Source organism: Ipomoea nil, unplaced genomic scaffold, assembly GCF_001879475.1.
Source record: "Ipomoea nil cultivar Tokyo-kokei standard unplaced genomic scaffold, Asagao_1.1 scaffold0188, whole genome shotgun sequence".
Taxonomy (NCBI): domain Eukaryota; kingdom Viridiplantae; phylum Streptophyta; class Magnoliopsida; order Solanales; family Convolvulaceae; genus Ipomoea; species Ipomoea nil.
The window spans coordinates 3,488,286-3,508,946 of NW_017616616.1; the positions used below are offsets into that span (position 1 = coordinate 3,488,286).

Below are 20,661 nucleotides of genomic sequence, written 5' to 3' on the forward strand. Positions count from 1 at the left end.
TTCAATTTGATGTTGATGTAGATGATAGAAAGAATTGCAAAGATTGATGCAAAGAATCAGGGAAGGAATCGTAGATGGGGGAGAGAACGCAGAAAATGATAAAGGTTAAAATTGAAGAAAAAAAAATCTATTCCTGAGGAATTTGGAATAAGTTAATACCAGGAGGGCCGGGTAATAGCTATTACCTTATTTGAGGTAATAGGCTATTACTAGGAATATTAAGCCTGATAATAGACATGGTTACCAAACACAGGAATAGGCCTAGGGAATGCTATGTCATTCCCAGCCTATTCCGTGAACCAAACGGACCGTTAAAGTATTGGATTTTAAATGACTTTTGTAGAGATTTTGTAGACTTTCATAAAATCTTTTAAACTTTCATCAACTTTGTAAGAGTCGTTAAAAATCCATAGGACAAACATTTATAGACTTTTAAATTTTTTTCATATTAAAAAGTTTACAAAAGTCATTAAAACTCTAAATTGAATATACCCTTACAAACATTTGAATAACTTGACGCAAGCTGAAGTCCCACCGCCCAAAACCGAGCTGGAGTGGATAAATATTTGAATACAAGTAGACTTTTACAGACTCTATAAAAGTCTGAAACGAATACTAGTATACTTTTAAAGACTTTTGAAAAGTCTGAATCGAATACTAATAGATTTTTAAAGAGTCTTTAAAAGTCTAAATTGAATACCCCAAACTTTGAAAGTCATTAAAAGTCTTTACTCTTTAAAAGTATGGATTGAATACACCCCCTTAGTCCATGACCCTATAAAAAGAGTCTTCACAAACCCTACTTCAATCTTCATCATCAGCTTCAATTCTTATTCGCAATTTCGCACGACATGGAAGCTTCGTCTCCATCGTCAAACATACCCAATGAGATTATTCGAATTATACTTTTGCAGTTGTCGGTGGAGTCTATCATTCGGTTCCAATGCGTATCTAAACTGTGGCGTTCGATGATCCAAGATTCGGATTTCAAGTTGTCGTATGGTGGACCAGGACGATTGTTCATCCTTTCGCACGAATCCGAACGCCGGGGTTCCCAGAATTCCAAACAACTGGTCGTTAGATTCACTACAAGACATGACGATGATCTTCGTCTTGAAAGGCAAAAATGGCCGTTGGGAGAGGCTGCGGATTATCCATTGATTCGTGGGAGCAACCAATACCATGTTACAGCTTTGTCTTCTTGCAATGGGTTTGTGCTTCTGGCGGCGGCTGAGAGAGATATCTTGTTGTGGAACCCGCTCACTAGGTGTTTGACGAAAGTCCTTGAGTCCCCATATTCTGGGATAAAAAGCTCGGGTGCTCTTGCAGGGCTATGCTACTATCCCCGCACTAGAAATTACAAGGTCGTCCTATTGTTTCGCCACTTAATGGATTATGACAATCCCTGGTGTGTCATCTCTGCCAGCCTCACACACAAAAATTGGCGATCAGTGCAGTTTCCTTATTGCTTTGATTCTATCAGAGATGGTGTTAGCTTTCGCAATACATTTCACTGGTGGGTAAGTGACATCCCAGACCCCTATTGGTATAGTGTAGGGGATTACCCGCCCAGAGCCAACAAGAATAGGATCATATATTTTGATTACGTGCGTGATGAATTCAGAATCTTGCCCACCCCTTCCGAACAGAGAGAAAACAGCTCGATAGTCGGGTTAGGGGTTATAGATGACTGTTTATCCATGGCATGCATTCCTCGTCACAATGAGGCAAAAACAAACACGTTGCAAGTATTGATTATGAAGGAATATGGCATAGAAGAATCATGGATGATTGCGTTTGATATCCAAATGCCTCAACTTACTTATGGGAACCGTGGCTTAACATTCTACTCTCAGCCAAATAATACAGAACAAGTATTATTCATGCGTAGGGGTTTGAATCGGCATCACGTATATGTTTATGATCGGGAAAAAGATGAACGGAAGGAAGTGCTGATGGACTTTCTAAAGCAGAGCACAGGTCTTGATGAGAACTTTGCTAGTATGTTTTTCTATGTTGAGAATTTTGATTGCTTAGCCCTGCAGCCACATGATTATATATTCAGTTAGTTGAAACTATTTTAGTAATTGCATGTTATGTATTTTCTGATATGATTACGTGATTTTTTTTTTATCACCAAGCATGAGGTAAAATTGTGTCACTGGAATTGTGCATATATATGTTGAACAATACAAGAACCTTGGTTATGTAAGATAAGAAAACCACTAATTTTCGTCATTATAATCTCTTCAAATAAATTCATATGTCGAAACAAAACTCAAAATTCTGCACATAGGAACATAGAGCAATAGGTCGGGCCCCCATAACTACATTCTCGTAAAAGATAGTTGAATGTGTTCGGAACGGTGGCAGAAATTTGGTTGGGGGCAAAAAAGAAACACATCAAAATTATATAAAAATATTCATAACAAAATAAGAAACATAATTAATTTAATAAAATAATTTGAATAGAAAACACATTATAAATTACATATATCATTATTATTAATATAAAAGAATATATATATATATATATATATATATATATATATATATATATATATATATATATGTAAAACAATACAAGAACCTTGGTTCTCACTCCATATTTTATATACACTTGTACTATAGTATCATTACAACACAACTACATTATCATTTTGATAAGTATATATAACCGCGATTTGGTTTGATTTTGAACCGTCGGTTCACGATATCAGATCAATTTGAACTGCTTATTCAAATATTCTTTTAAAATACTTTAAATTCAGTTAATGTATTTTATTTTTTTTAATTCAAAACATGAACTAGCAGTTTCGGTTCGTAATTTTAATAAACTTTAAATATCAGATTCGGGTTCTAAATTGTCATCATAACCTTTGTGTGTGGTTGCTATAGTGTCTGTTCGGTTTGAACTAAATCGTGGTTATAATTTATTTGAGAAGAAAAATAAATGAAATAATTATTTAAAGGGTAAATATGTCTATTTAAATAATAATGGAGAAAAGTGCTATAAGGAATTTAAGGATATAACACGGGGGAAATGTCATTTTGTTTAGATATTGAAGATGTTTCCTTGGGATGACGATTTTACCCCTAAAAATATAAAATTCAACAACATTTTGCTATCAATTTGGCCGAAAGGACCAAAACTGATAAAAATAACAAAGTTAGGCACCAAAATTAAAAAATTTTAAAGTTGTGCACCAAAAGTTAAAGAACATCAAAAGTCGTGGGATTCTTTTCCCTATATATATTACATAATATTACAAACTTAAAATATTTTAAAATGTTATCAGATATTAAACCTTTCTAAAATAAATGTCAACATCTTATCATATTTGTCCTGATCATCATCATCTCTCCAAATAAACTCATGTGGCGAAACAAAACTCTGAACATAGGAACACATAGCGGTATGGTTTCTAAGTCCTGATTCTGCTTCTAAGAAATTCTCCAGCTTGAAATGATAAACTAATGCTCCCCACCAACCATACAAACAGCTCCCAATCAGCGCTTTTGTATTGTATTTGGAAGTGTTGAATATAAAGTCACGATGATAACCAGATCTGAACTGAGAGGCAGAGATCACAAACTGAGTCATCCATGAATTCTTCACTCCATATTCCTTCATAACCAACACTTCAACCTCTCCTGTTTTCTTCCTCTTCTCGCGAGCTATGCAGAGATGGCCGCCGTGGTCTGTGATTCCCAACCCAAGAATTGAACAACTTTCCCCCGCCGGAAAACTGGGGGTGGGCAGTTCTTTGAATTCATCGCTCTCCGCATCGAAATAAACCACCTTTTTGCATCTCGGTGAGGACCACCAATCCGTAGCAGATTGAGCTACCCTCCAATGGAGTGTGTTGTGAAAGTTAACCCCGGAGTCGCTAACGGACACTCCATGGTGAGGAAATAACTCTACTTTTCGCCACTCTTTGTTCTTGAGGCTTGCAACCAGAACAGTTCCATCATCATTATGGAGTAACAGAACCGCCTTGTAATCTCCTGTGGACGGGACATAACATAGCCCCGAGGCCGAGACCACATTATGACGATGCCACATAGAATGCTTCAATCGTTGAAGCTCAAGCACTTTTGTGCAGCAGCGAGTGGAGGGATTCCACAACAGAATATGTTTCCCCACGGAGAAGAGCACGAGGCCGTTGCAAGAACACCAAACGCCGGACCACCAACCGCCCTCTCTTATCCCCCGCCGCTGGAGTAGGGTTTTGATGCGGAGATTGTCGGTTGATATGGATGTAAAGGCTAAGCCGCTATCGGACGCCGCCGCCACAACCACTCGCCGTCCTCCGCGGTAGGAGAGCTTGAAATCGGGGTCTTCTATTGTGGATCGCCATTCTTTGCATACGCATTCACATCGGATCAGATCTTTCATCTTCAATTTGAAAAGTATACAGCGAATCATCTCAATTGGTATGTGCAGCGGCGATCGAGCTTTTTTTGCGGCTGAAACTTCCATGGTGATTATTGATGAGAATGAATGAATGAAGCTACCTAGTTGATCAAGAGGATCGGAAATATATTCAGATTAGGTAGGGTTCACCCGTTTCCCGCTTGGAATTGAATCAATATATATATATATATCTATATATATATAGAAAAATTCTCCTGATTCGGCTTGGATTAGGTTGTTATTGACAAGGTTGAGGCGTTGACACAATTACTTAATTGTGATATCTTATTCGTACCAAATTGTTGCAATTATTATACTATCCAAGATTAATATAAGCAATCACTCGTTACAAGAGTCTTTAAAAATCTAAATTGAATACGACTAAACTTTTACAACACATTTGGTTCACGGAATGAATTTGGAGGGAATAAGAATGCTATTCCACAGGGAATAAAATATGTAAGGAATAAAATAAGAATTGTATTCTGTCGTTTGGTTGGCTGAAAGAATAAACTTTAGTAATTGTATTCCAGTGTTTGATTGATTAAATGAATATAAATGGAATAGATTTTAAAGACATAAATACCCTTATACAATATAATAATAATAATAATAATAATAATAATAATAATAATAATAATAATAATAATGAGTATGTTATACTGAATGTTATATATATATATATATATATATATATATATATATATATATATATATATATATATATATATATATAATACATTATATTGATTAAATAAATATAAATATTATATAATGTGCAAAGGGTATTTTTGGTATTTGTGATATAAAAGCTATTCCCAAGGGCATGAGAATAGCTAATACCAAGGCCCCCCTGACTATTCCCCTTGCGAAGGTAATAACTCATTCTTAGGCATGTTATTCCCATGACAAAATGATCCAACCAAACGATGGAATAATAGGTCTATTCCAAGGAATGTTATTCCATTCCTGGCCTATTCCATGAATCAAACATGCCATTAAAGTCGTTAAGTCTTTGAAAGTCTTTAAAAGTTTTGATTGAATACACCCCCTAAAAAGTGTCATTTTTCGTTTATATTTAAATACAAAATTATTTACCAAAATTTCGATGTCAATTCATTCTAAAATTTTACTTTAAATTACAATTAAGACTAATCTATGAATTCAAAAAATAATAATTATAAGCATAATTTTTTTTTTAGATTATATCTATAATATTTTTTAAAAAAATTGGGGGCCCTGTGCGGTCGCCCTGGCCAGACATGACCAGGACCGGTCCTAATGTTATCATATCAAGAAAATATACATAGCACCGATGTTCAAAATCACGAGCCCGTCACATTGAATGGGTTCAATTTTGTATCCTTGCAACGAGTAATTATATTGTGGACCATGGTCCAAAAACGGTGTCATTTCTTTAAGTAATAAAACGGTTGCCGTTATAGCTTAATGGAACTCGTATTTTTTATGTTAATTACAAAATGAAACAACATTGTATCTAAAATGAAACTGCCTCACATATTATTTTTATATTATCAAATGAAAATGTAATTGAATTGAAATGAAACTGTAGTTGTGTTGAAATGAAACTACAGTGTATATAAAATGAAACTGAATAACAGTTTCACATATTTGAGTGTATATTGTCCAATGAAGTTATATCGAAATGATAATGTAGTTGTGTTGTAATGAAACTATATTACGAGTGTATATAAAATAAAATTGAATAACAGTTCCACATATTTGAGTGTATAGTGTCGAATGAAATTGTAGTTATATCAAAATGAAACTATAGTTGTGTTGAAATAAAACTGAGTAACAACACATATTTGAATATATATTGTCTAATGAAACTGTAATTATATCGAAATGATAATGTAGTTGTGTTGTAATGAAACTATAGTACGAGTGTATATAAAATAAAACTGAATAACAGTTTCACATATTTGAGTTTATAATGTCGAATGAAATTGTAGTTATATTGAAATAAAACTGTAGTTGTTTTGAAATGAAGCTGCAGTGTATATATAAAATGAAACTGAACATATTATACAAACAGAGTTACTTTTTACGGAACAGTGCAGAACGGGTGCAGTTTCTTTTCATTAAAAGAAAATGGCATTGTTTTGATGCCTGGATCATAATACATTGTGGACCGTAATCCAAAGGATAATTTGCCAACCTATAATCTATTGGGCTTGATCTTGCTTAGAATAATAGAATCTACTACCCAAGACACAATGATAGATGTAAACCCAAGGCATGCAACAACGCCAATATATATAATTCACCCTAAAAAAGATATGTCGCAGCCTCTCCACTCCGCTGCTTCTATCTCAATTCAATTCACCATAGCGTATACATACATCATATCGATCGAACATGGAGGTAGTTCATCACATACCAATCGAGATCATTCGCCAGATTGTTTTGAAGTTGGAGGTAAAAGCTGTGATGATAGCGAGACGGTGTTTCCTTACCACGTGCACTTCATTGAAAACGGCGTTAACTTTCGCAACACACTTCATTGGAGGGTGATTTCTTCTCGAATGGTTTCGTTATGGAGATGCGAAACCATCATTTATTTTGATGCTCAGAGCGATGAATTCAAAGAGCTGTCCACCCCCGAATGGGAAAAAGAGAGTTAATATAATTGTTGGATTGAGAATCATAGTTAATTCTTCAATTTGGATTATCGTAACATCTATCACATTATACTCAGCTATAATGTGAGAGTAGTAGTTTATGATTTGAAGAGTAACACACTCAACTATCTTTTGCGAGAATGTAGTTATGGGGGCCCTATTGCTCTATGTTCCTATGTGCAGAGTTTTGCCCATCGTTATATAATTTTGATGTGTTTCTTTTTTGCCCCCAACCAAATTTCTGCATCCGTTCCGAACACATTCAACTATCTTTTACGAGAATGTAGTTATGGGGGCCCGACCTATTGCTCTATGTTCCTATGTGCAGAATTTTGAGTTTTGTTTCGACATATGAATTTATTTGAAGAGATTATAATGACGAAAATTAGTGGTTTTCTTATCTTACATAACCAAGGTTCTTGTATTGTTCAACATATATATGCACAATTCCAGTGACACAATTTTACCTCATGCTTGGTGATAAAAAAAAAATCACGTAATCATATCAGAAAATACATAACATGCAATTACTAAAATAGTTTCAACTAACTGAATATATAATCATGTGGCTGCAGGGCTAAGCAATCAAAATTCTCAACATAGAAAAACATACTAGCAAAGTTCTCATCATCAAGACCTGTGCTCTGCTTTAGAAAGTCCATCAGCACTTCCTTCCGTTCATCTTTCCGATCATAAACATATACGTGATGCCGATTTGAACCCCTACGCATGAATAATACTTGTTCTGTATTATTTGGCTGAGAGTAGAATGTTAAGCCATGGTTCCCATAACTAAGTTGAGGCATTTGGATATCAAACGCAGTCATCCATGATTCTTCTATGCCATATTCCTTCATAATCAATACCTGCAACGTGTTTGTTTTTGCCTCATTGTGATGAGGAATGCATGCCATGGATAAACAGTCATCTATAACCCCTAACCCGACTATCGAGTTGTTTTCTCTCCGTTCGGAAGGGGTGGGTAAGATTCTGAATTCATCACGCATAGGATCAAAATATATGATCCTATTCTTATTGGCTCCCGACGAGTAACCCCTATACCAATAGGGGATCTGGGACGTCACTTACCCACCAGTGAAATGTATTGCAAAAGTTAACACCGCCTCGAATAGAATCAAAGCAATAAGGGAACCGCACTGATCGCCAGTTTTTGTGTGTGAGGCTGGCAGAGATGACACACCAGGGATTGTCATAATCCATTAAGTGGCGAAGCAATAGGACGACCTTGTAATCTCTAGTGCGGGAGTTATAGCATAGCCCTGCAAGGACACCCGAGTTTTTTATCCCGGGATATGGGGACTCGAGGACTTTCGTCAAACACCTGGTGAGCGGGTTCCACAACAAGATATCTCTCTCAGCCGCCGCCAGAAGCACAAACCCATTGCAAGAACACAAAGCTGTAACATGGTATTGGTTGCTCCCACGAATCAATGGATAATCCGCAGCCTCTCCCAACGGCCATTTTTGCCTTTCAAGACGAAGATCATCGTCATGGAATGTAGTGAATCTAACGACCAGTTGTTTGGAATTTTGGGAACCCGGGCGTTCGGATTCGTGCGAAAGGATGAACAATCGTCCTGGACCACCATACGACAACTTGAAATCCGAATCTTGGATCGTCGAACGCCACAGTTTACATGCGCATTGGGAACCGAATGATAGACTTCACCGGCAACTGTAAAAGTATAATTCGAATAATCTCATTGGGTATGTTTGACGATGGAGCCGAAGATTCCATGTCGAATTGAAGCTGATGATGAAGATTGAAGAGGACGAGGCTTATTATATTGGATATTGGAACTGAAGTGACTCTTTTTATAGGGTTGCGGATAGGGGTGTAAACAAATCAAATAAAAAAAATTCTATTCATTTGAATTCGAATATTTCTAATACGAATCCGAATTCAATTGCTTTTTTGGATTCGAATATTTCTCGAATATGAATACGAATTAGAGTGTATTCGATTCGAATAGTATTCGAATATTTTATGTTATTTAATTATAAATTTTTATTACATTTTATCTTAATTTATTGAAAAATTTTGTAAAAAATTAAGTTAGACATTTCGAATTCGAATATTCGAGTCGAATCGAATATATTCGAATAAACTGGTTGAATCGAATATGAATTCGAATATTAAACGAATACGAATATGAATATTCGAATATATAGTCGAATTCGAATCGAATACTGAGATATTTGACTCGATTCGATTCGTTTACACCCTAGTTGCGGACTAAAATTTCTTCACATATTTTAAAAATAAATAAAGTTCCCGATTTTATTTTACTTTTTAAAATTAATCATAGAATTTTATATATGGCAGGTTGTCAAATTACAGCTTTAATTCTTGAATTATATAGGAGTAACTAGTTTTTTTACGCACTTTGCGCGAATGGGATAATGCCCAATGATTATTTTTAAATAAGTATAAGTATTTTAAAGTATATCGAGATGTTCATGCATATGTAAATAAATATTGAATTTGTTTATTTAAATCATTAATTCAAAATATATAAATGCAAGATAATATTTATTGAATTTTCTAATCGATATTTGGTAGTGGTAGTTTTTCCCTACATGTTTCATGCATTGTTAAGTATAATTGAAATATTAAGTTTTTTTTCTGATCTAAATAATCAAAAGAATATTAAGTTTTTTTCTGATCAAATGATTTTTAAAGTTCTTGATTTATAATCTTTGATGCTTAACTTTGAATGTTATGTATTTAGTTAGACTAATTATTTGAACAAAGTTTATGTTAAATTTTATATTATATATATTTTAAATATATTTTAACACCAGGACTATGTTGTCTAATGATACCCGGGTTGGACTTCCATTTGGAAGATTATGATTACAATTATGCCAACTCTAATTGGGATGTGGTTCGAAACTAAGACTTTTCTTATAGAAATTAATGTGTAAGTTAAAATAATAAATAGTTAAAATAATAAATAGTTAACGGAATATTCCGTTACTAAAGTTTATGTTAACGGAATTTAGGTTATTTAAGGGAAGAAAATAATATAATAGAGGGTAAATAAGGAAAATCAATAAAATATACTAAAATAAAAATAATATGAACTATTCATTTTAAGAAATAATATTATAATATGAACCATTCATTTTAAGAAACAATAGGACCGACATTTTTTTGTTCCAGTTAAGGGCCTAACATTATTGGTTCTTATTAAAATTGTAGATTGTAGATATGTTTAGTGTCAATGAAACTCTCGTTAACAATGAGTATTTTAACGATTCAAAAACGTGAAGTATTTAATTATGGTCAGTGTATAGATGCCAATGTTGCAAAACATGTTAGGCGTCCATTAGGCGCCAAGGCGTCGATTTTTTATTTTTTTATTTTTTTTAAAAAAAATTAAACTAGAAATTGTAAAATTCACTAATAAAACATAAGGTTCCTCTAGTTTTTTTTTACAAATTATTTACGTAAGTGGCTATAAAGTAGTTTAAAATATTGTTGAAACCATCTAAATACATATAAAATTAAAATTAAGAGCAAAAGAAGCATTTTTTTTGGGAGAAATTAGAGGGCCAAACCGCCTTTGGCTGTTTGCGGTGTATAGATCTAAAAAAATACGCGATTTGAAAAAAATATTTGTCTAAAACGGACAACCAAGTCAAAAGTTATGCATTCCCGAACTTTTCCCACTTTACAACGCAAAAAAAAAAAAAAAAAAAAAAAAAAAAAAATTAAATGCCGTTTCAGCCGGCTAGGCGGTCGCGGAGGAGGCCGATTCCGGCCTTCCTCGCGGCGGCCGGCGGGCGCTATTTTTGCAACACTAATAGATGCTATACAAAAACAATGAATGAGGAGATGACACATCATTAAAAATAAAATTAATATTAACCGGGTCCTTTTTGTAAAATATCTAAGACTTGTATTTTTAAGAAACTCTTTTATTTCTAATTAACAAAATATATCTAGTTTTCTAAATATATTTATTACTTAATTATCTAAATAAAAACATAATAAGTGTCAATCAAAGTTATACCCCTAATTTATGTCCATGTTTTTAATGCTAACCATTTTGTACATTGTGCTTTTAGAGTTGTACTATACAATTTTTTGGACAAAAATACCCTTACCATGATAACTTCCGTTATCTTTTCCAGTACTTTTATCATGCAAATACATCTATCATATCTTTTCTTATATTCTTTAATTATAATAATATTTGTAATAACATTATATATTCATTATATATTATTCTATTAGATTTGTATAATAAATAAATTTTATTTCACTTAAATTTTAATTAGTAAAAATTTGTTAGTTATTATTAAAAATATAAATATTGAGTATATGTTTTTGCGCATCACGCATAGAAAAGACTAGTTATATATATATATATATATATATATATATATATATATATATATATATGTAATTATCTCATTATTAATAGGATTACTAATGATAACAGTATCGCTGAAACCTTCGAATTAACATTAACAATGTAAATAAATTTCCTATTGTTCTAATATAAAAATAAATTCCTATTGTTTATTCTATCGAAAATAAATTTATCTTTGGACACTAGAATTAAAGAGCAATGATCCTCCCACCCTTCCACTATCTAGCATTCCAGCCTCTTAGGTTACGGTTAGCCTTGAGATGAAGAAATAATTTCACCTTTTGTAGAAGGTTTACATCATAATTAAGGTATATATGATTTAAACAAGCAATGACTATTATTATCTTTTACATCACAATCTTTACTCTTTAGTTTTAAGACAATAATATAATATATTTATCACTTGACAATTTCAGGGTTACAAATTCCTCCCAACAAGAAGAGTGGACAGCTTGACTCTAGGTAAATTTACCCACTCAAAAAATAAAAAAATAAACGATAAAAAAATAGTGCTAAAGTTTTTTTTTTGAATGTTACTGGTTTTATTACATTGTAGTATCTGTTCATATACTTTCTCAACCTACTGAAACACAAAGAACCAATAACGCCTCCACTAAGGCTCGAACTCACAACCTTCCAAATGGAAGTCTAACCCGGGTACTATTAGATCACATAGTCTTGGTAAATAGTGCTAAAGTTGACACACCTAGATTATATATATATCTTCGTGATTATTTCTACTAAATTTCCATGGCAGGCTACTAAATTTGATCAGATATTAAACCTTCCCAAAATAAACCTCAACAAAGCATCATCATTCTGGGCTGGGGGGTTGTGCTGATCATCATTATATCTCCAAATAAATTCACGTGGAGAAACAGTACTCTGAACATAGGAACATATACCAATAAAGCCCCAATATACTGATGATTCTGTGAAGAAAGTAGGCTTGAGGGTGTTATTTTTCAAATCATGAACTAATATTTCCCAGGAGGACGAGATGTTCCTGCATATCATGAGCACTTTGGCATTGCATTTGGAAGAGTATAATGTGGCGTTTATATAATCACTACTGAATTTTTCACAGTCCAAATAGATGGTAGAGATGTTAAACCCAGTGACCCATGATTTCTCCACTCCATATTCCTTCATAACCAACACTTGTATCGATCCTCCCCGTTCAAGTTCGAGAGCCACGCAGAGACACTCGTCAATGATTCCCATTCCAAGAATTACACTACTTTCTCCTTCTGGGACGGGAATGGACATCTCTTTGAACTCATCGCTCTCCGGGTCAAAATAAACGATCTTGTCCAATCCTGTTTGCAAATCACCCACCCTCCAATGGAGTGTGTTGTGAAAGTTAACCCCGTCGTCTCTAATGGACTCTGTGTTGTAAGGAAACAACACTTTCCGCCACTCTTTGCTCTTGAGGCTGGCAACAAAAACACTAGTTCTATCACAGAGGAAACACACAACGGCCTTGTAATCCCCGGTGGATGGGACATAGCATAGCCCCGAGACCACATCGTTACGCCCCAAAGATGGGACGTCATAGCATAGCCCCTCGACCAAATCGAGGACATCCCACGAAGAGAGCAAGCGTTGAAGCTCAAGCACTTTTGTGCAGCAGCGAGTGGTGGGATTCCATAACAGAATATGTTCTCTCAAGGAGAAAAGCACGAGCCCGTTGCAAGAACACCAAACACCGGACCACCAACGATTTAGGGGGGGAAACGTGGTACTACCACGGGTGTCACGCCGGAATAGCGTCTCAATGAGGGGAGTAGTAGTGTTGGTTATGGATGTTAGGGCTAAGCAGCTTTTGCTGCTTTGTGCCACCACAATGACTCGTTTCGACCCGTCATACGAGAGCTTGAAATCGGGGTCTTGTATGATGGAACGCCATTCTTTGCATACGCATTCACATCGGATCACAGATTTTATCTCCAACTTCAAAAGAATCTTGCGAATGATGTCAATTGGTATATTATGATGAACTACTTCCATGTTCCATTGATGTATGGATTATGTATTTAAAAGTAGCTATCACCAAGAAGGCCCCCTACCTAGAGGTGAGCAAAAAAAACTGCTGACCACATAACGGAGGACTAATAATTGGGTATTAAGTTTTAAAAAATTCAGTTATTTCAGTTTGTTACGACCATCTTGGTGGTTGGGAGTTTAGTGGGCACTTAAACTTAGGGAATGTGCAATGATCACTTATTATTTACATGTGTGTATTATGTATGTATTTTCTTGATATGGTTACTAATATGGTTTCTTGTATCAGGTGTTTGGAATGTACAGTCGGTAAGATTTAAGACCAATCGTAATATCGTGCATTAGGGTACTCAAAACAACGTCGTTTTTTATGTTAAGAGTTTATGTGTATTATGTTAAGAGTTTAGGTGTATTATGTATTAATTATTATATTAAATTATATATATTATGTTATGAGTTTATGTGTATTCTACTATATAATTTGCTATTTAAGACGGATACTGGCCCTTCATGGGCTTGAATATCCAACCCAGCCTGACTTGGTTGAACAATTACAAGAACCTCGGGTTATATGTAAGATAAGGACGCAAATTATGCCGTGGAATCGTGTTCACCGAGAATGGTGAACACAAGTCAAAACGACGTCGTTTTTAGGCAAAAAAAAAAAAAAAATCGCGGATGTGGAGTTAACGGCGCGTTACTGATCAAATTATGAATTTTCTGTTATGAGATTATGAATTTTAAAATTCATAATCTCATAACAGAAAATTCATAATCGCATAACAGAAAATTCATAATCGCATAACAGAAAATTCATAATCGCATAACAGAAAATTCATAATCTCACAACTGAAAATTCATAATCTCATAACAGAAAATTCATAATCTCATGGTTCCAAAGTGAATGTGTAGGCATGGTTCCAAAGTGAATGTGCAGGCATAGATTCATAATTTATGAATGTCCGTGATTTCAGACGGAAATATGTAGGCATGGTTCCAAAGTGAATGTGCATGCATGAATTCATAATTTATGAATGTCCGAAACTCCGAAATTATGAATGTAATGAAAATTCATAATCTCATAACAGAAAATTCATAATCGCATAACAGAAAATTCATAATCTCATAACTGAAAATTCATAATCTCATAACAGAAAATTTATAATCTCATAACAGAAAATTCATAATCTCATGGTTCCAAAGTGAATGTGTAGGCATGGTTCCAAAGTGAATGTGTAGGCAGTCACGTAATTAATTAAAAAAAAAAAAAAAAAAAAAAAAAGATAACGGTGCACTAACACCGTTGGAACCGTGTTCACCATGAATGGTGAACACGGTTCCATGGCATAACGTCTGAAGATAAGGAACACTAATGTTTCGTTGTCTAACAACAGTGTTTTGTTTTGTTAAGAGATTTAGAAATGTAGATTAATTCATCTCTTTGTAACATCATATCGCCACCACTAAAACTTCTCTTTGTAACATCATATTGCCACCACTACAACTTTGTTGTAACACTGTGATTACCTTTATAGTCAGGGAAAATATCCTTCTTTTTTATGCATCATAGTTACACTTTAATTACATTTTTAGTCCCAACAAAAAAACATCCCTCCTTTTTGCTATATTACAATACTAAAATTATTAGAGGATCATGTATAACAATGTCAGCAAAGGTTCTCACTTGTCACAACCTCTGATCTACTCCTTTGGCAATAATATAATATATGTATCATTTGTTCATTGTTAATTATAAGATTACAAATTCGATTTTCTACCATAACAATTTGATTTGGTCCTTTAGAATCAAAAGGTGGACTTTACTCAGTGCGTATATAGTAACTATGCATGGATGCTTTGCTAGCAAGCCGTCGTTCCCGCTAGGGACTAAAAAAGTGATGAAGGATCAAAATAGAACTGTAAATTATTTGACACATTTCATGATTATTTCTACTAACTTTTCAAGGCCGGTAGACTTCAAAAACTAATTTTTCATTATGTCTCTCATGATTATTTCTACTAACTTTTTAAGGCTGGTAGACTTCAAAAAAGAGATAATGTTGAAGCTAGCTCAAATTATTACAAACTTAAAATAAAATGTTATCACATATTAAACTTTTCCAAAATAAATCTCAACACAAAACAATTTTTGTTCCAATCATATTTATCTCTCAAAATAAACTCATGTGGCGAAACAAAACTCTGAACATAGGAACATATAGCGGCAGTATGACTTTTATGTCCTGATTCTGCTTCTAAGAAAGTCTCCAGCTTCTTATTCTTGAAATGATAAACTAAAGCTCCCCACCAACCATACAAACAGCTCCCTATCAGGGCCTGTGTATTGTATTTGGAAGGGTAGAATGTAAAGTCACGATGATAGCCAGATCTGAACTGAGAGGCAGAGATCACAAACTGAGTTATCCATGAATTCTTCACTCCATATTCCTTCATAACCAATACTTCAACCTCTCCAGTTCCCTTCCGCCTCTCGCGAGCCATGCAGAGATGGCCGCCATGGCGGCCGTCTATGATTCCCAACCCGAGAATTGCAGGGCTTTCCCCCACCGGGGTGGGCAGCTCTTTGAATTCATCGCTCTCCGGGTCAAAATAAACCACCTTTTTGCATCTCCGGGTGGAACACCAATCCCTAGCGGAATTTGCTACCCTCCAATGGAGTGTGTTGCGAAAGTTAACCCCGCTGTCTCTAACGGACGCCGTGTGGTGAGGAAATAACACATTTCGCCACTCTTTAGTCCTAAGGCTGGCAACGAGAACCGTACTTCCATCATCCGGGTGGAGTAACAAAACAGCCTTGCAATCTCCGGTGGACGGGACATAACATAGCCCCGAGGCTAAGACCACATTACGATGGTGCCACCAAGAAGGGGCCTCCAAAAGTAGAAGCTCAAGCACTTTTGTGCAGCAGCGGGTGGAGGGATTCCACAACAGAATATGATGTAGCACGGAGAAAAGCACGAGGCCGTTGCAAGAACACCAAAAGCCGGACCACCAACCACCACCCTCACCCGCTCCCCGCCGCTCGAATAGCGTTTTAACGCGGAGAGTATCGGTCGTTATGGATGTAAAGGCTAAGCTGAGGCCGGACGCCGCGCCGCCGCCACAACCACGCGCCGTCCTCCGCGGTAGGAGAGCTTGAAATCGGGATCTTCTATGGTGGATCGCCATTCTTTGCAGACGGATTCACATCGGATCAGAGGTTTCATCTCCAATTTCAGAAGTATATGGCGAATCATCTCAATTGGTATGTGCGGCGGCGGCGATCGAGCTTTTTTTGCGGCTGAAACTTCCATGCTGATCCAATAATTGATGAATGATTGAATGAAGCTACTTAGTTGAGAGGATCGATCGGAAATTATATATATAATTCAGATTCAGATATATTAGCTAGGGTTCACCCGTTTTCCGCTTGGAATTGAATCAATATATACTCATTTCCTACGTGTATATATATATATATTGAAAAATTCTCCTGATTCGGCTTGGATCAGGTTGTTATTGATCGGTTGAGGCGTTGACACAATTACTTAATTGTGACATTTTATTCGTAATAAATTGTCACACTTATTATACTATTTGTGATTTAAAAAGTTATATATCATGTTTCAAAAAAAAAAGTTATATATCACAATTATCACAAATAATATAATAGTATAATACTATTAATTTTTTGGTCACAAAAAGAATATTATTTTACGAAGTGTCACAAAAGATTTGTCATTAGAGCAAATACCAATTTTAGTCCCACGAGTATTAGCAAAATGATAATTTTAGTCCACATGTTTAGTTCCTACCAAAACTCATCCCACAACTATTGTTTTACTACCAAAGTTAATCACTCCAGTCACCGGAGATATTAAAACACGCCGGAATTTTAAAAGAATAAGGGTATTCTCAGACAAAATGACAAGAATATGCAAGCAAATTAACTTATTCTCAGACAAAATGACAAGAATATGCAAGCAAATTAAATTAGGTTCCATTAGCAAATTAGGTTCCTAGGAATGGTATCACACACACTACAATGGTCTCGATCAGTTTTTGAATAGTGGTTGTCTCTGTACAATCTGAACATACCATTAACAATAGGGATCTGGGACGTCACTTACCCACCAGTGAAATGTATCGCGAAAGCTAACACCGCCTCTGATCGAATCAAAGCAATAAGGGAACCGCACTGATCGCCAGTTTTTGTGTGTGAGGCTGGCAGAGATGACACACCAGGGATTGTCATAATCCATTAAGTGGCGAAGCAATAGGACGACCTTGTAATCTCTAGTGCGGGAGTTATAGCATAGCCCTGCAAGGGCACCCGAGTTTTTTATCCCGGGATATGGGGACTCGAGGACTTTCGTCAAACACCTGGTGAGCGGGTTCCACAACAAGATATCTCTCTCAGCCGCCGCGAAGCACAAACCCATTGCAAGAACACAAAGCTGTAACATGGTATTGGTTGCTCCCACGAATCAATGGATAATCCGCAGCCTCTCCCAACGGCCATTTTTGCCTTTCAAGACGAAGATCATCGTCATGGAATGTAGTGAATCTAACGACCAGTTGTTTGGAATTTTGGGAACCCGGGCGTTCGGATTCGTGCGAAAGGATGAACAATCGTCCTGGACCACCATACGACAACTTGAAATCCGAATCTTGGATCGTCGAACGCCACAGTTTACATGCGCATTGGGAACCGAATGATAGACTTCACCGGCAACTGTAAAAGTATAATTCGAATAATCTCATTGGGTATGTTTGACGATGGAGCCGAAGATTCCATGTCGAATTGAAGCTGATGATGAAGATTGAAGAGGACGAGGCTTATTATATGGGATATTGGAACTGAAGTGACTCTTTTTATAGGGTTGCGGATAGGGGTGTAAACAAATCAAATAAAAAAAATTCTATTCATTCGAATTCGAATATTTCTAATACGAATCCGAATTCAATTGCTTTTTTTCGATTCGAATATTTTTCGAATATGAATACGAATTAGAGTGTATTCGATTTGAATAGTATTCAAATATTTTATGTTATTTAATTATAAATTTTCATTACATTTTATCTTAATTTATTGAAAAATTTTGTAAAAAATTAAGTTAGGCATTTCGAATTCGAATATTCGAGTCGAATCGAATATATTCGAATAAACTGGTCGAATCGAATATGAATCGAATTTGATATTCGAATATTAAACGAATACGAATATGAATATTCGAATATTAAGCGAATATGAATATGAATATTCGAATATTAAACGAATACGAATATGAATATTCTTACTATTATTATTAACACTTAATTACTTTTAGATATTATTATTACCACTTATATTATTATTATTATTATTATTATTATTATTATTATTATTATTATTAGTTTCTTTTCAAGTACTGTTAGTATATAATGGTCGTGAGGCACAATAATAATATAACCATAATTAAATATTCTTGTATTGTATTCCGGAGTTAATGCCATTTTTGGTCCAAAACTTATTGAGGCATTGACACTTTTCATCCTTCATAATAAAAATTGTCACTTAGTAGACACTGTTATTGGTCGTTGGACAGTTTTGATCCTCCGTCAAATTAATTATATTTCATATTTTGTTATGAATATTTTTATATAATTTTGATGTGTTTTATTTTTCACCCATATTCAATGATATTTACAACTATATTTCTTGAAAAAAATTTCTGAATTCATTCGTACTTCTTTGCCCCCCCCCCCCCCCCCCCCCCCCAACTGAATTTTTAACTCCATCCCTGAACACACTCAAATGGCTCCGTCCCTGAACACACTCAACTAGAATGTATTGCCACCATTACGATGTTATAACACTGTGATTATCTTTTTAGTCAGGAAAAATATCCCTCTTTTTCTTGCATCATAGTTATTTGCACATTTGTTGTAACACTGTAATTACATTTTTAGTCCAAAAAAAAAAAAAAAAACATCCCTCCTTTTGTTATATTATAATACTAAAATTTTTAGATGATAAGTGCGACAATGTCAATAAAGGTTGTCACTTATCACAACCTCTACTCCTTAGGCAATAATATAATATTTATCATTCGTTGAGCCAGTTAACTATGTAGTCTTTTGTCCCTAAGAATCAAAATTCTGTGCATATATCCTAGTAATTATGGATGCTTTGCTAGCAGACTGGCGGAGGATCAAAAGAAAACTCGTAAATCATTTGACACATTTCATGATTATTTCTACTAACTTTTTAAGGTTCCCAGGTAGACTTGAAAATATAATTTTTCAAAAAAAGACATAATGTTGAAGCTATCTCAAAATATTACAAACTTAAAATAAAATGTTATCACATATTAAACTTTTCTAAAATAAATCTCAACACAAAAGAATCATGGATGACTGCGTTTGATATCCAAATTCCTCAACTTACTTATGGGAACCATGGCTTAACATTCTACTCTCAGCCAAATAATACAGAACAAGTATTATTCATGCGTAGGGGTTCAAATCGGCATCACATATATGTTTATGATCGGGAAAAAGATGAACGGAAGGAAGTGCTGATGGAGTTTCTAAAGCAGAGCACAGGTCTTGGGAACTTTGCTAGTATGTTTTTCTATGTTGAGAATTTTAATTGCTTAGCCCTGCAGCCACATGATTATTCAGTTAGTTGAAACTATTTTTCACATATTTTAAAAGTAAAATAAAATATATTTTCTTTTTCACATATTTTAAAAGTAAAATAAAATTTGCGACCTTATTTTATTTTTTTTTAAATTAATAGTAGCATTTTATGTCAGGTTGTCAAATTAAGCACGCTCCTGAATTAATAATGTAAATGTAAATGTAAATGTGAGCAAAAATGCATAATTGAGCCCAATCAATATGGTGGGCTTCTTATGTAATCAGGCATTATTGTCTCGTTGTTCTACCTAATCGCAATCATTATATTGTGGATCAATGCTCCATACAAATTGTGTGGACCATATTTTGTATATTGTAAAATAACATTAATTTTTGTTGTCTAACAGCAGTGTTTTGTTTCAAATTAAATATTAAACTTTTCCAAAATAAACTCAACCAACACTTCTATAGTATTTGTTGCTTTCCATAGGCGAGCCATGCAGAGACAGTTGTCCCGTTCGGGGATGGGCAGCTCTTTGAATTCATCGCTCTCAGCATCAAAATAAAT

General features: G+C 34.8%; 4 protein-coding genes across 4 annotated transcripts; 1 reads left to right on the top strand and 3 right to left on the bottom strand.

Annotated features, from left to right (window-relative positions):
* Nucleotides 1–851: 851 nt before the first annotated feature.
* On the top strand, nucleotides 852–2,069 carry LOC109186696 (F-box/kelch-repeat protein At3g23880-like). The gene has a single exon (XM_019336806.1). The coding sequence runs from the start codon at nucleotides 852–854 to the stop codon at nucleotides 2,067–2,069; it is 1,218 nt and encodes a 405-aa protein (XP_019192351.1).
* Nucleotides 2,070–3,295: 1,226 nt separating this feature from the next.
* LOC109186705 (F-box/kelch-repeat protein At3g23880-like) lies at nucleotides 3,296–4,483 on the bottom strand. Its single transcript, XM_019336815.1, has one exon. The coding sequence runs from the start codon at nucleotides 4,481–4,483 to the stop codon at nucleotides 3,296–3,298; it is 1,188 nt and encodes a 395-aa protein (XP_019192360.1).
* Nucleotides 4,484–7,607: 3,124 nt separating this feature from the next.
* Nucleotides 7,608–8,821, bottom strand: LOC109186714. Its single transcript, XM_019336824.1, has 3 exons — nucleotides 8,721–8,821; nucleotides 8,264–8,551; nucleotides 7,608–8,118 (listed from the first exon to the last, which is right to left on the bottom strand). Exons 1-3 carry the CDS (start codon nucleotides 8,819–8,821, stop codon nucleotides 7,608–7,610), a joined length of 900 nt encoding a protein of 299 aa, XP_019192369.1.
* A 3,415-nt stretch (nucleotides 8,822–12,236) lies between these two features.
* Nucleotides 12,237–13,475, bottom strand: LOC109186721 (F-box/kelch-repeat protein At3g23880-like). Its single transcript, XM_019336836.1, has one exon. It carries the CDS (start codon nucleotides 13,473–13,475, stop codon nucleotides 12,237–12,239), a length of 1,239 nt encoding a protein of 412 aa, XP_019192381.1.
* Nucleotides 13,476–20,661: the final 7,186 nt, after the last annotated feature.

Excerpts from the sequence above, each read along its gene's own strand:
- LOC109186696 (XM_019336806.1), top strand. The coding sequence starts at position 852 with ATGGAAGCTTCGTCTCCATCGTCAAACATACCCAATGAGATTATTCGA.
- LOC109186705 (XM_019336815.1), bottom strand. The coding sequence starts at position 4,483 with ATGGAAGTTTCAGCCGCAAAAAAAGCTCGATCGCCGCTGCACATACCA.
- LOC109186714 (XM_019336824.1), bottom strand. The coding sequence starts at position 8,821 with ATGGAATCTTCGGCTCCATCGTCAAACATACCCAATGAGATTATTCGA. Across the intron at positions 8,552-8,720 it reads ATTCGGTTCCCAATGCGCAT|GCAAAAATGGCCGTTGGGAG; the intron begins GTAAACTGTGGC and ends TCGTCTTGAAAG. Across the intron at positions 8,119-8,263 it reads ATGGATTATGACAATCCCTG|GGGTTACTCGTCGGGAGCCA; the intron begins GTGTGTCATCTC and ends CTATTGGTATAG.
- LOC109186721 (XM_019336836.1), bottom strand. The coding sequence starts at position 13,475 with ATGGAAGTAGTTCATCATAATATACCAATTGACATCATTCGCAAGATT.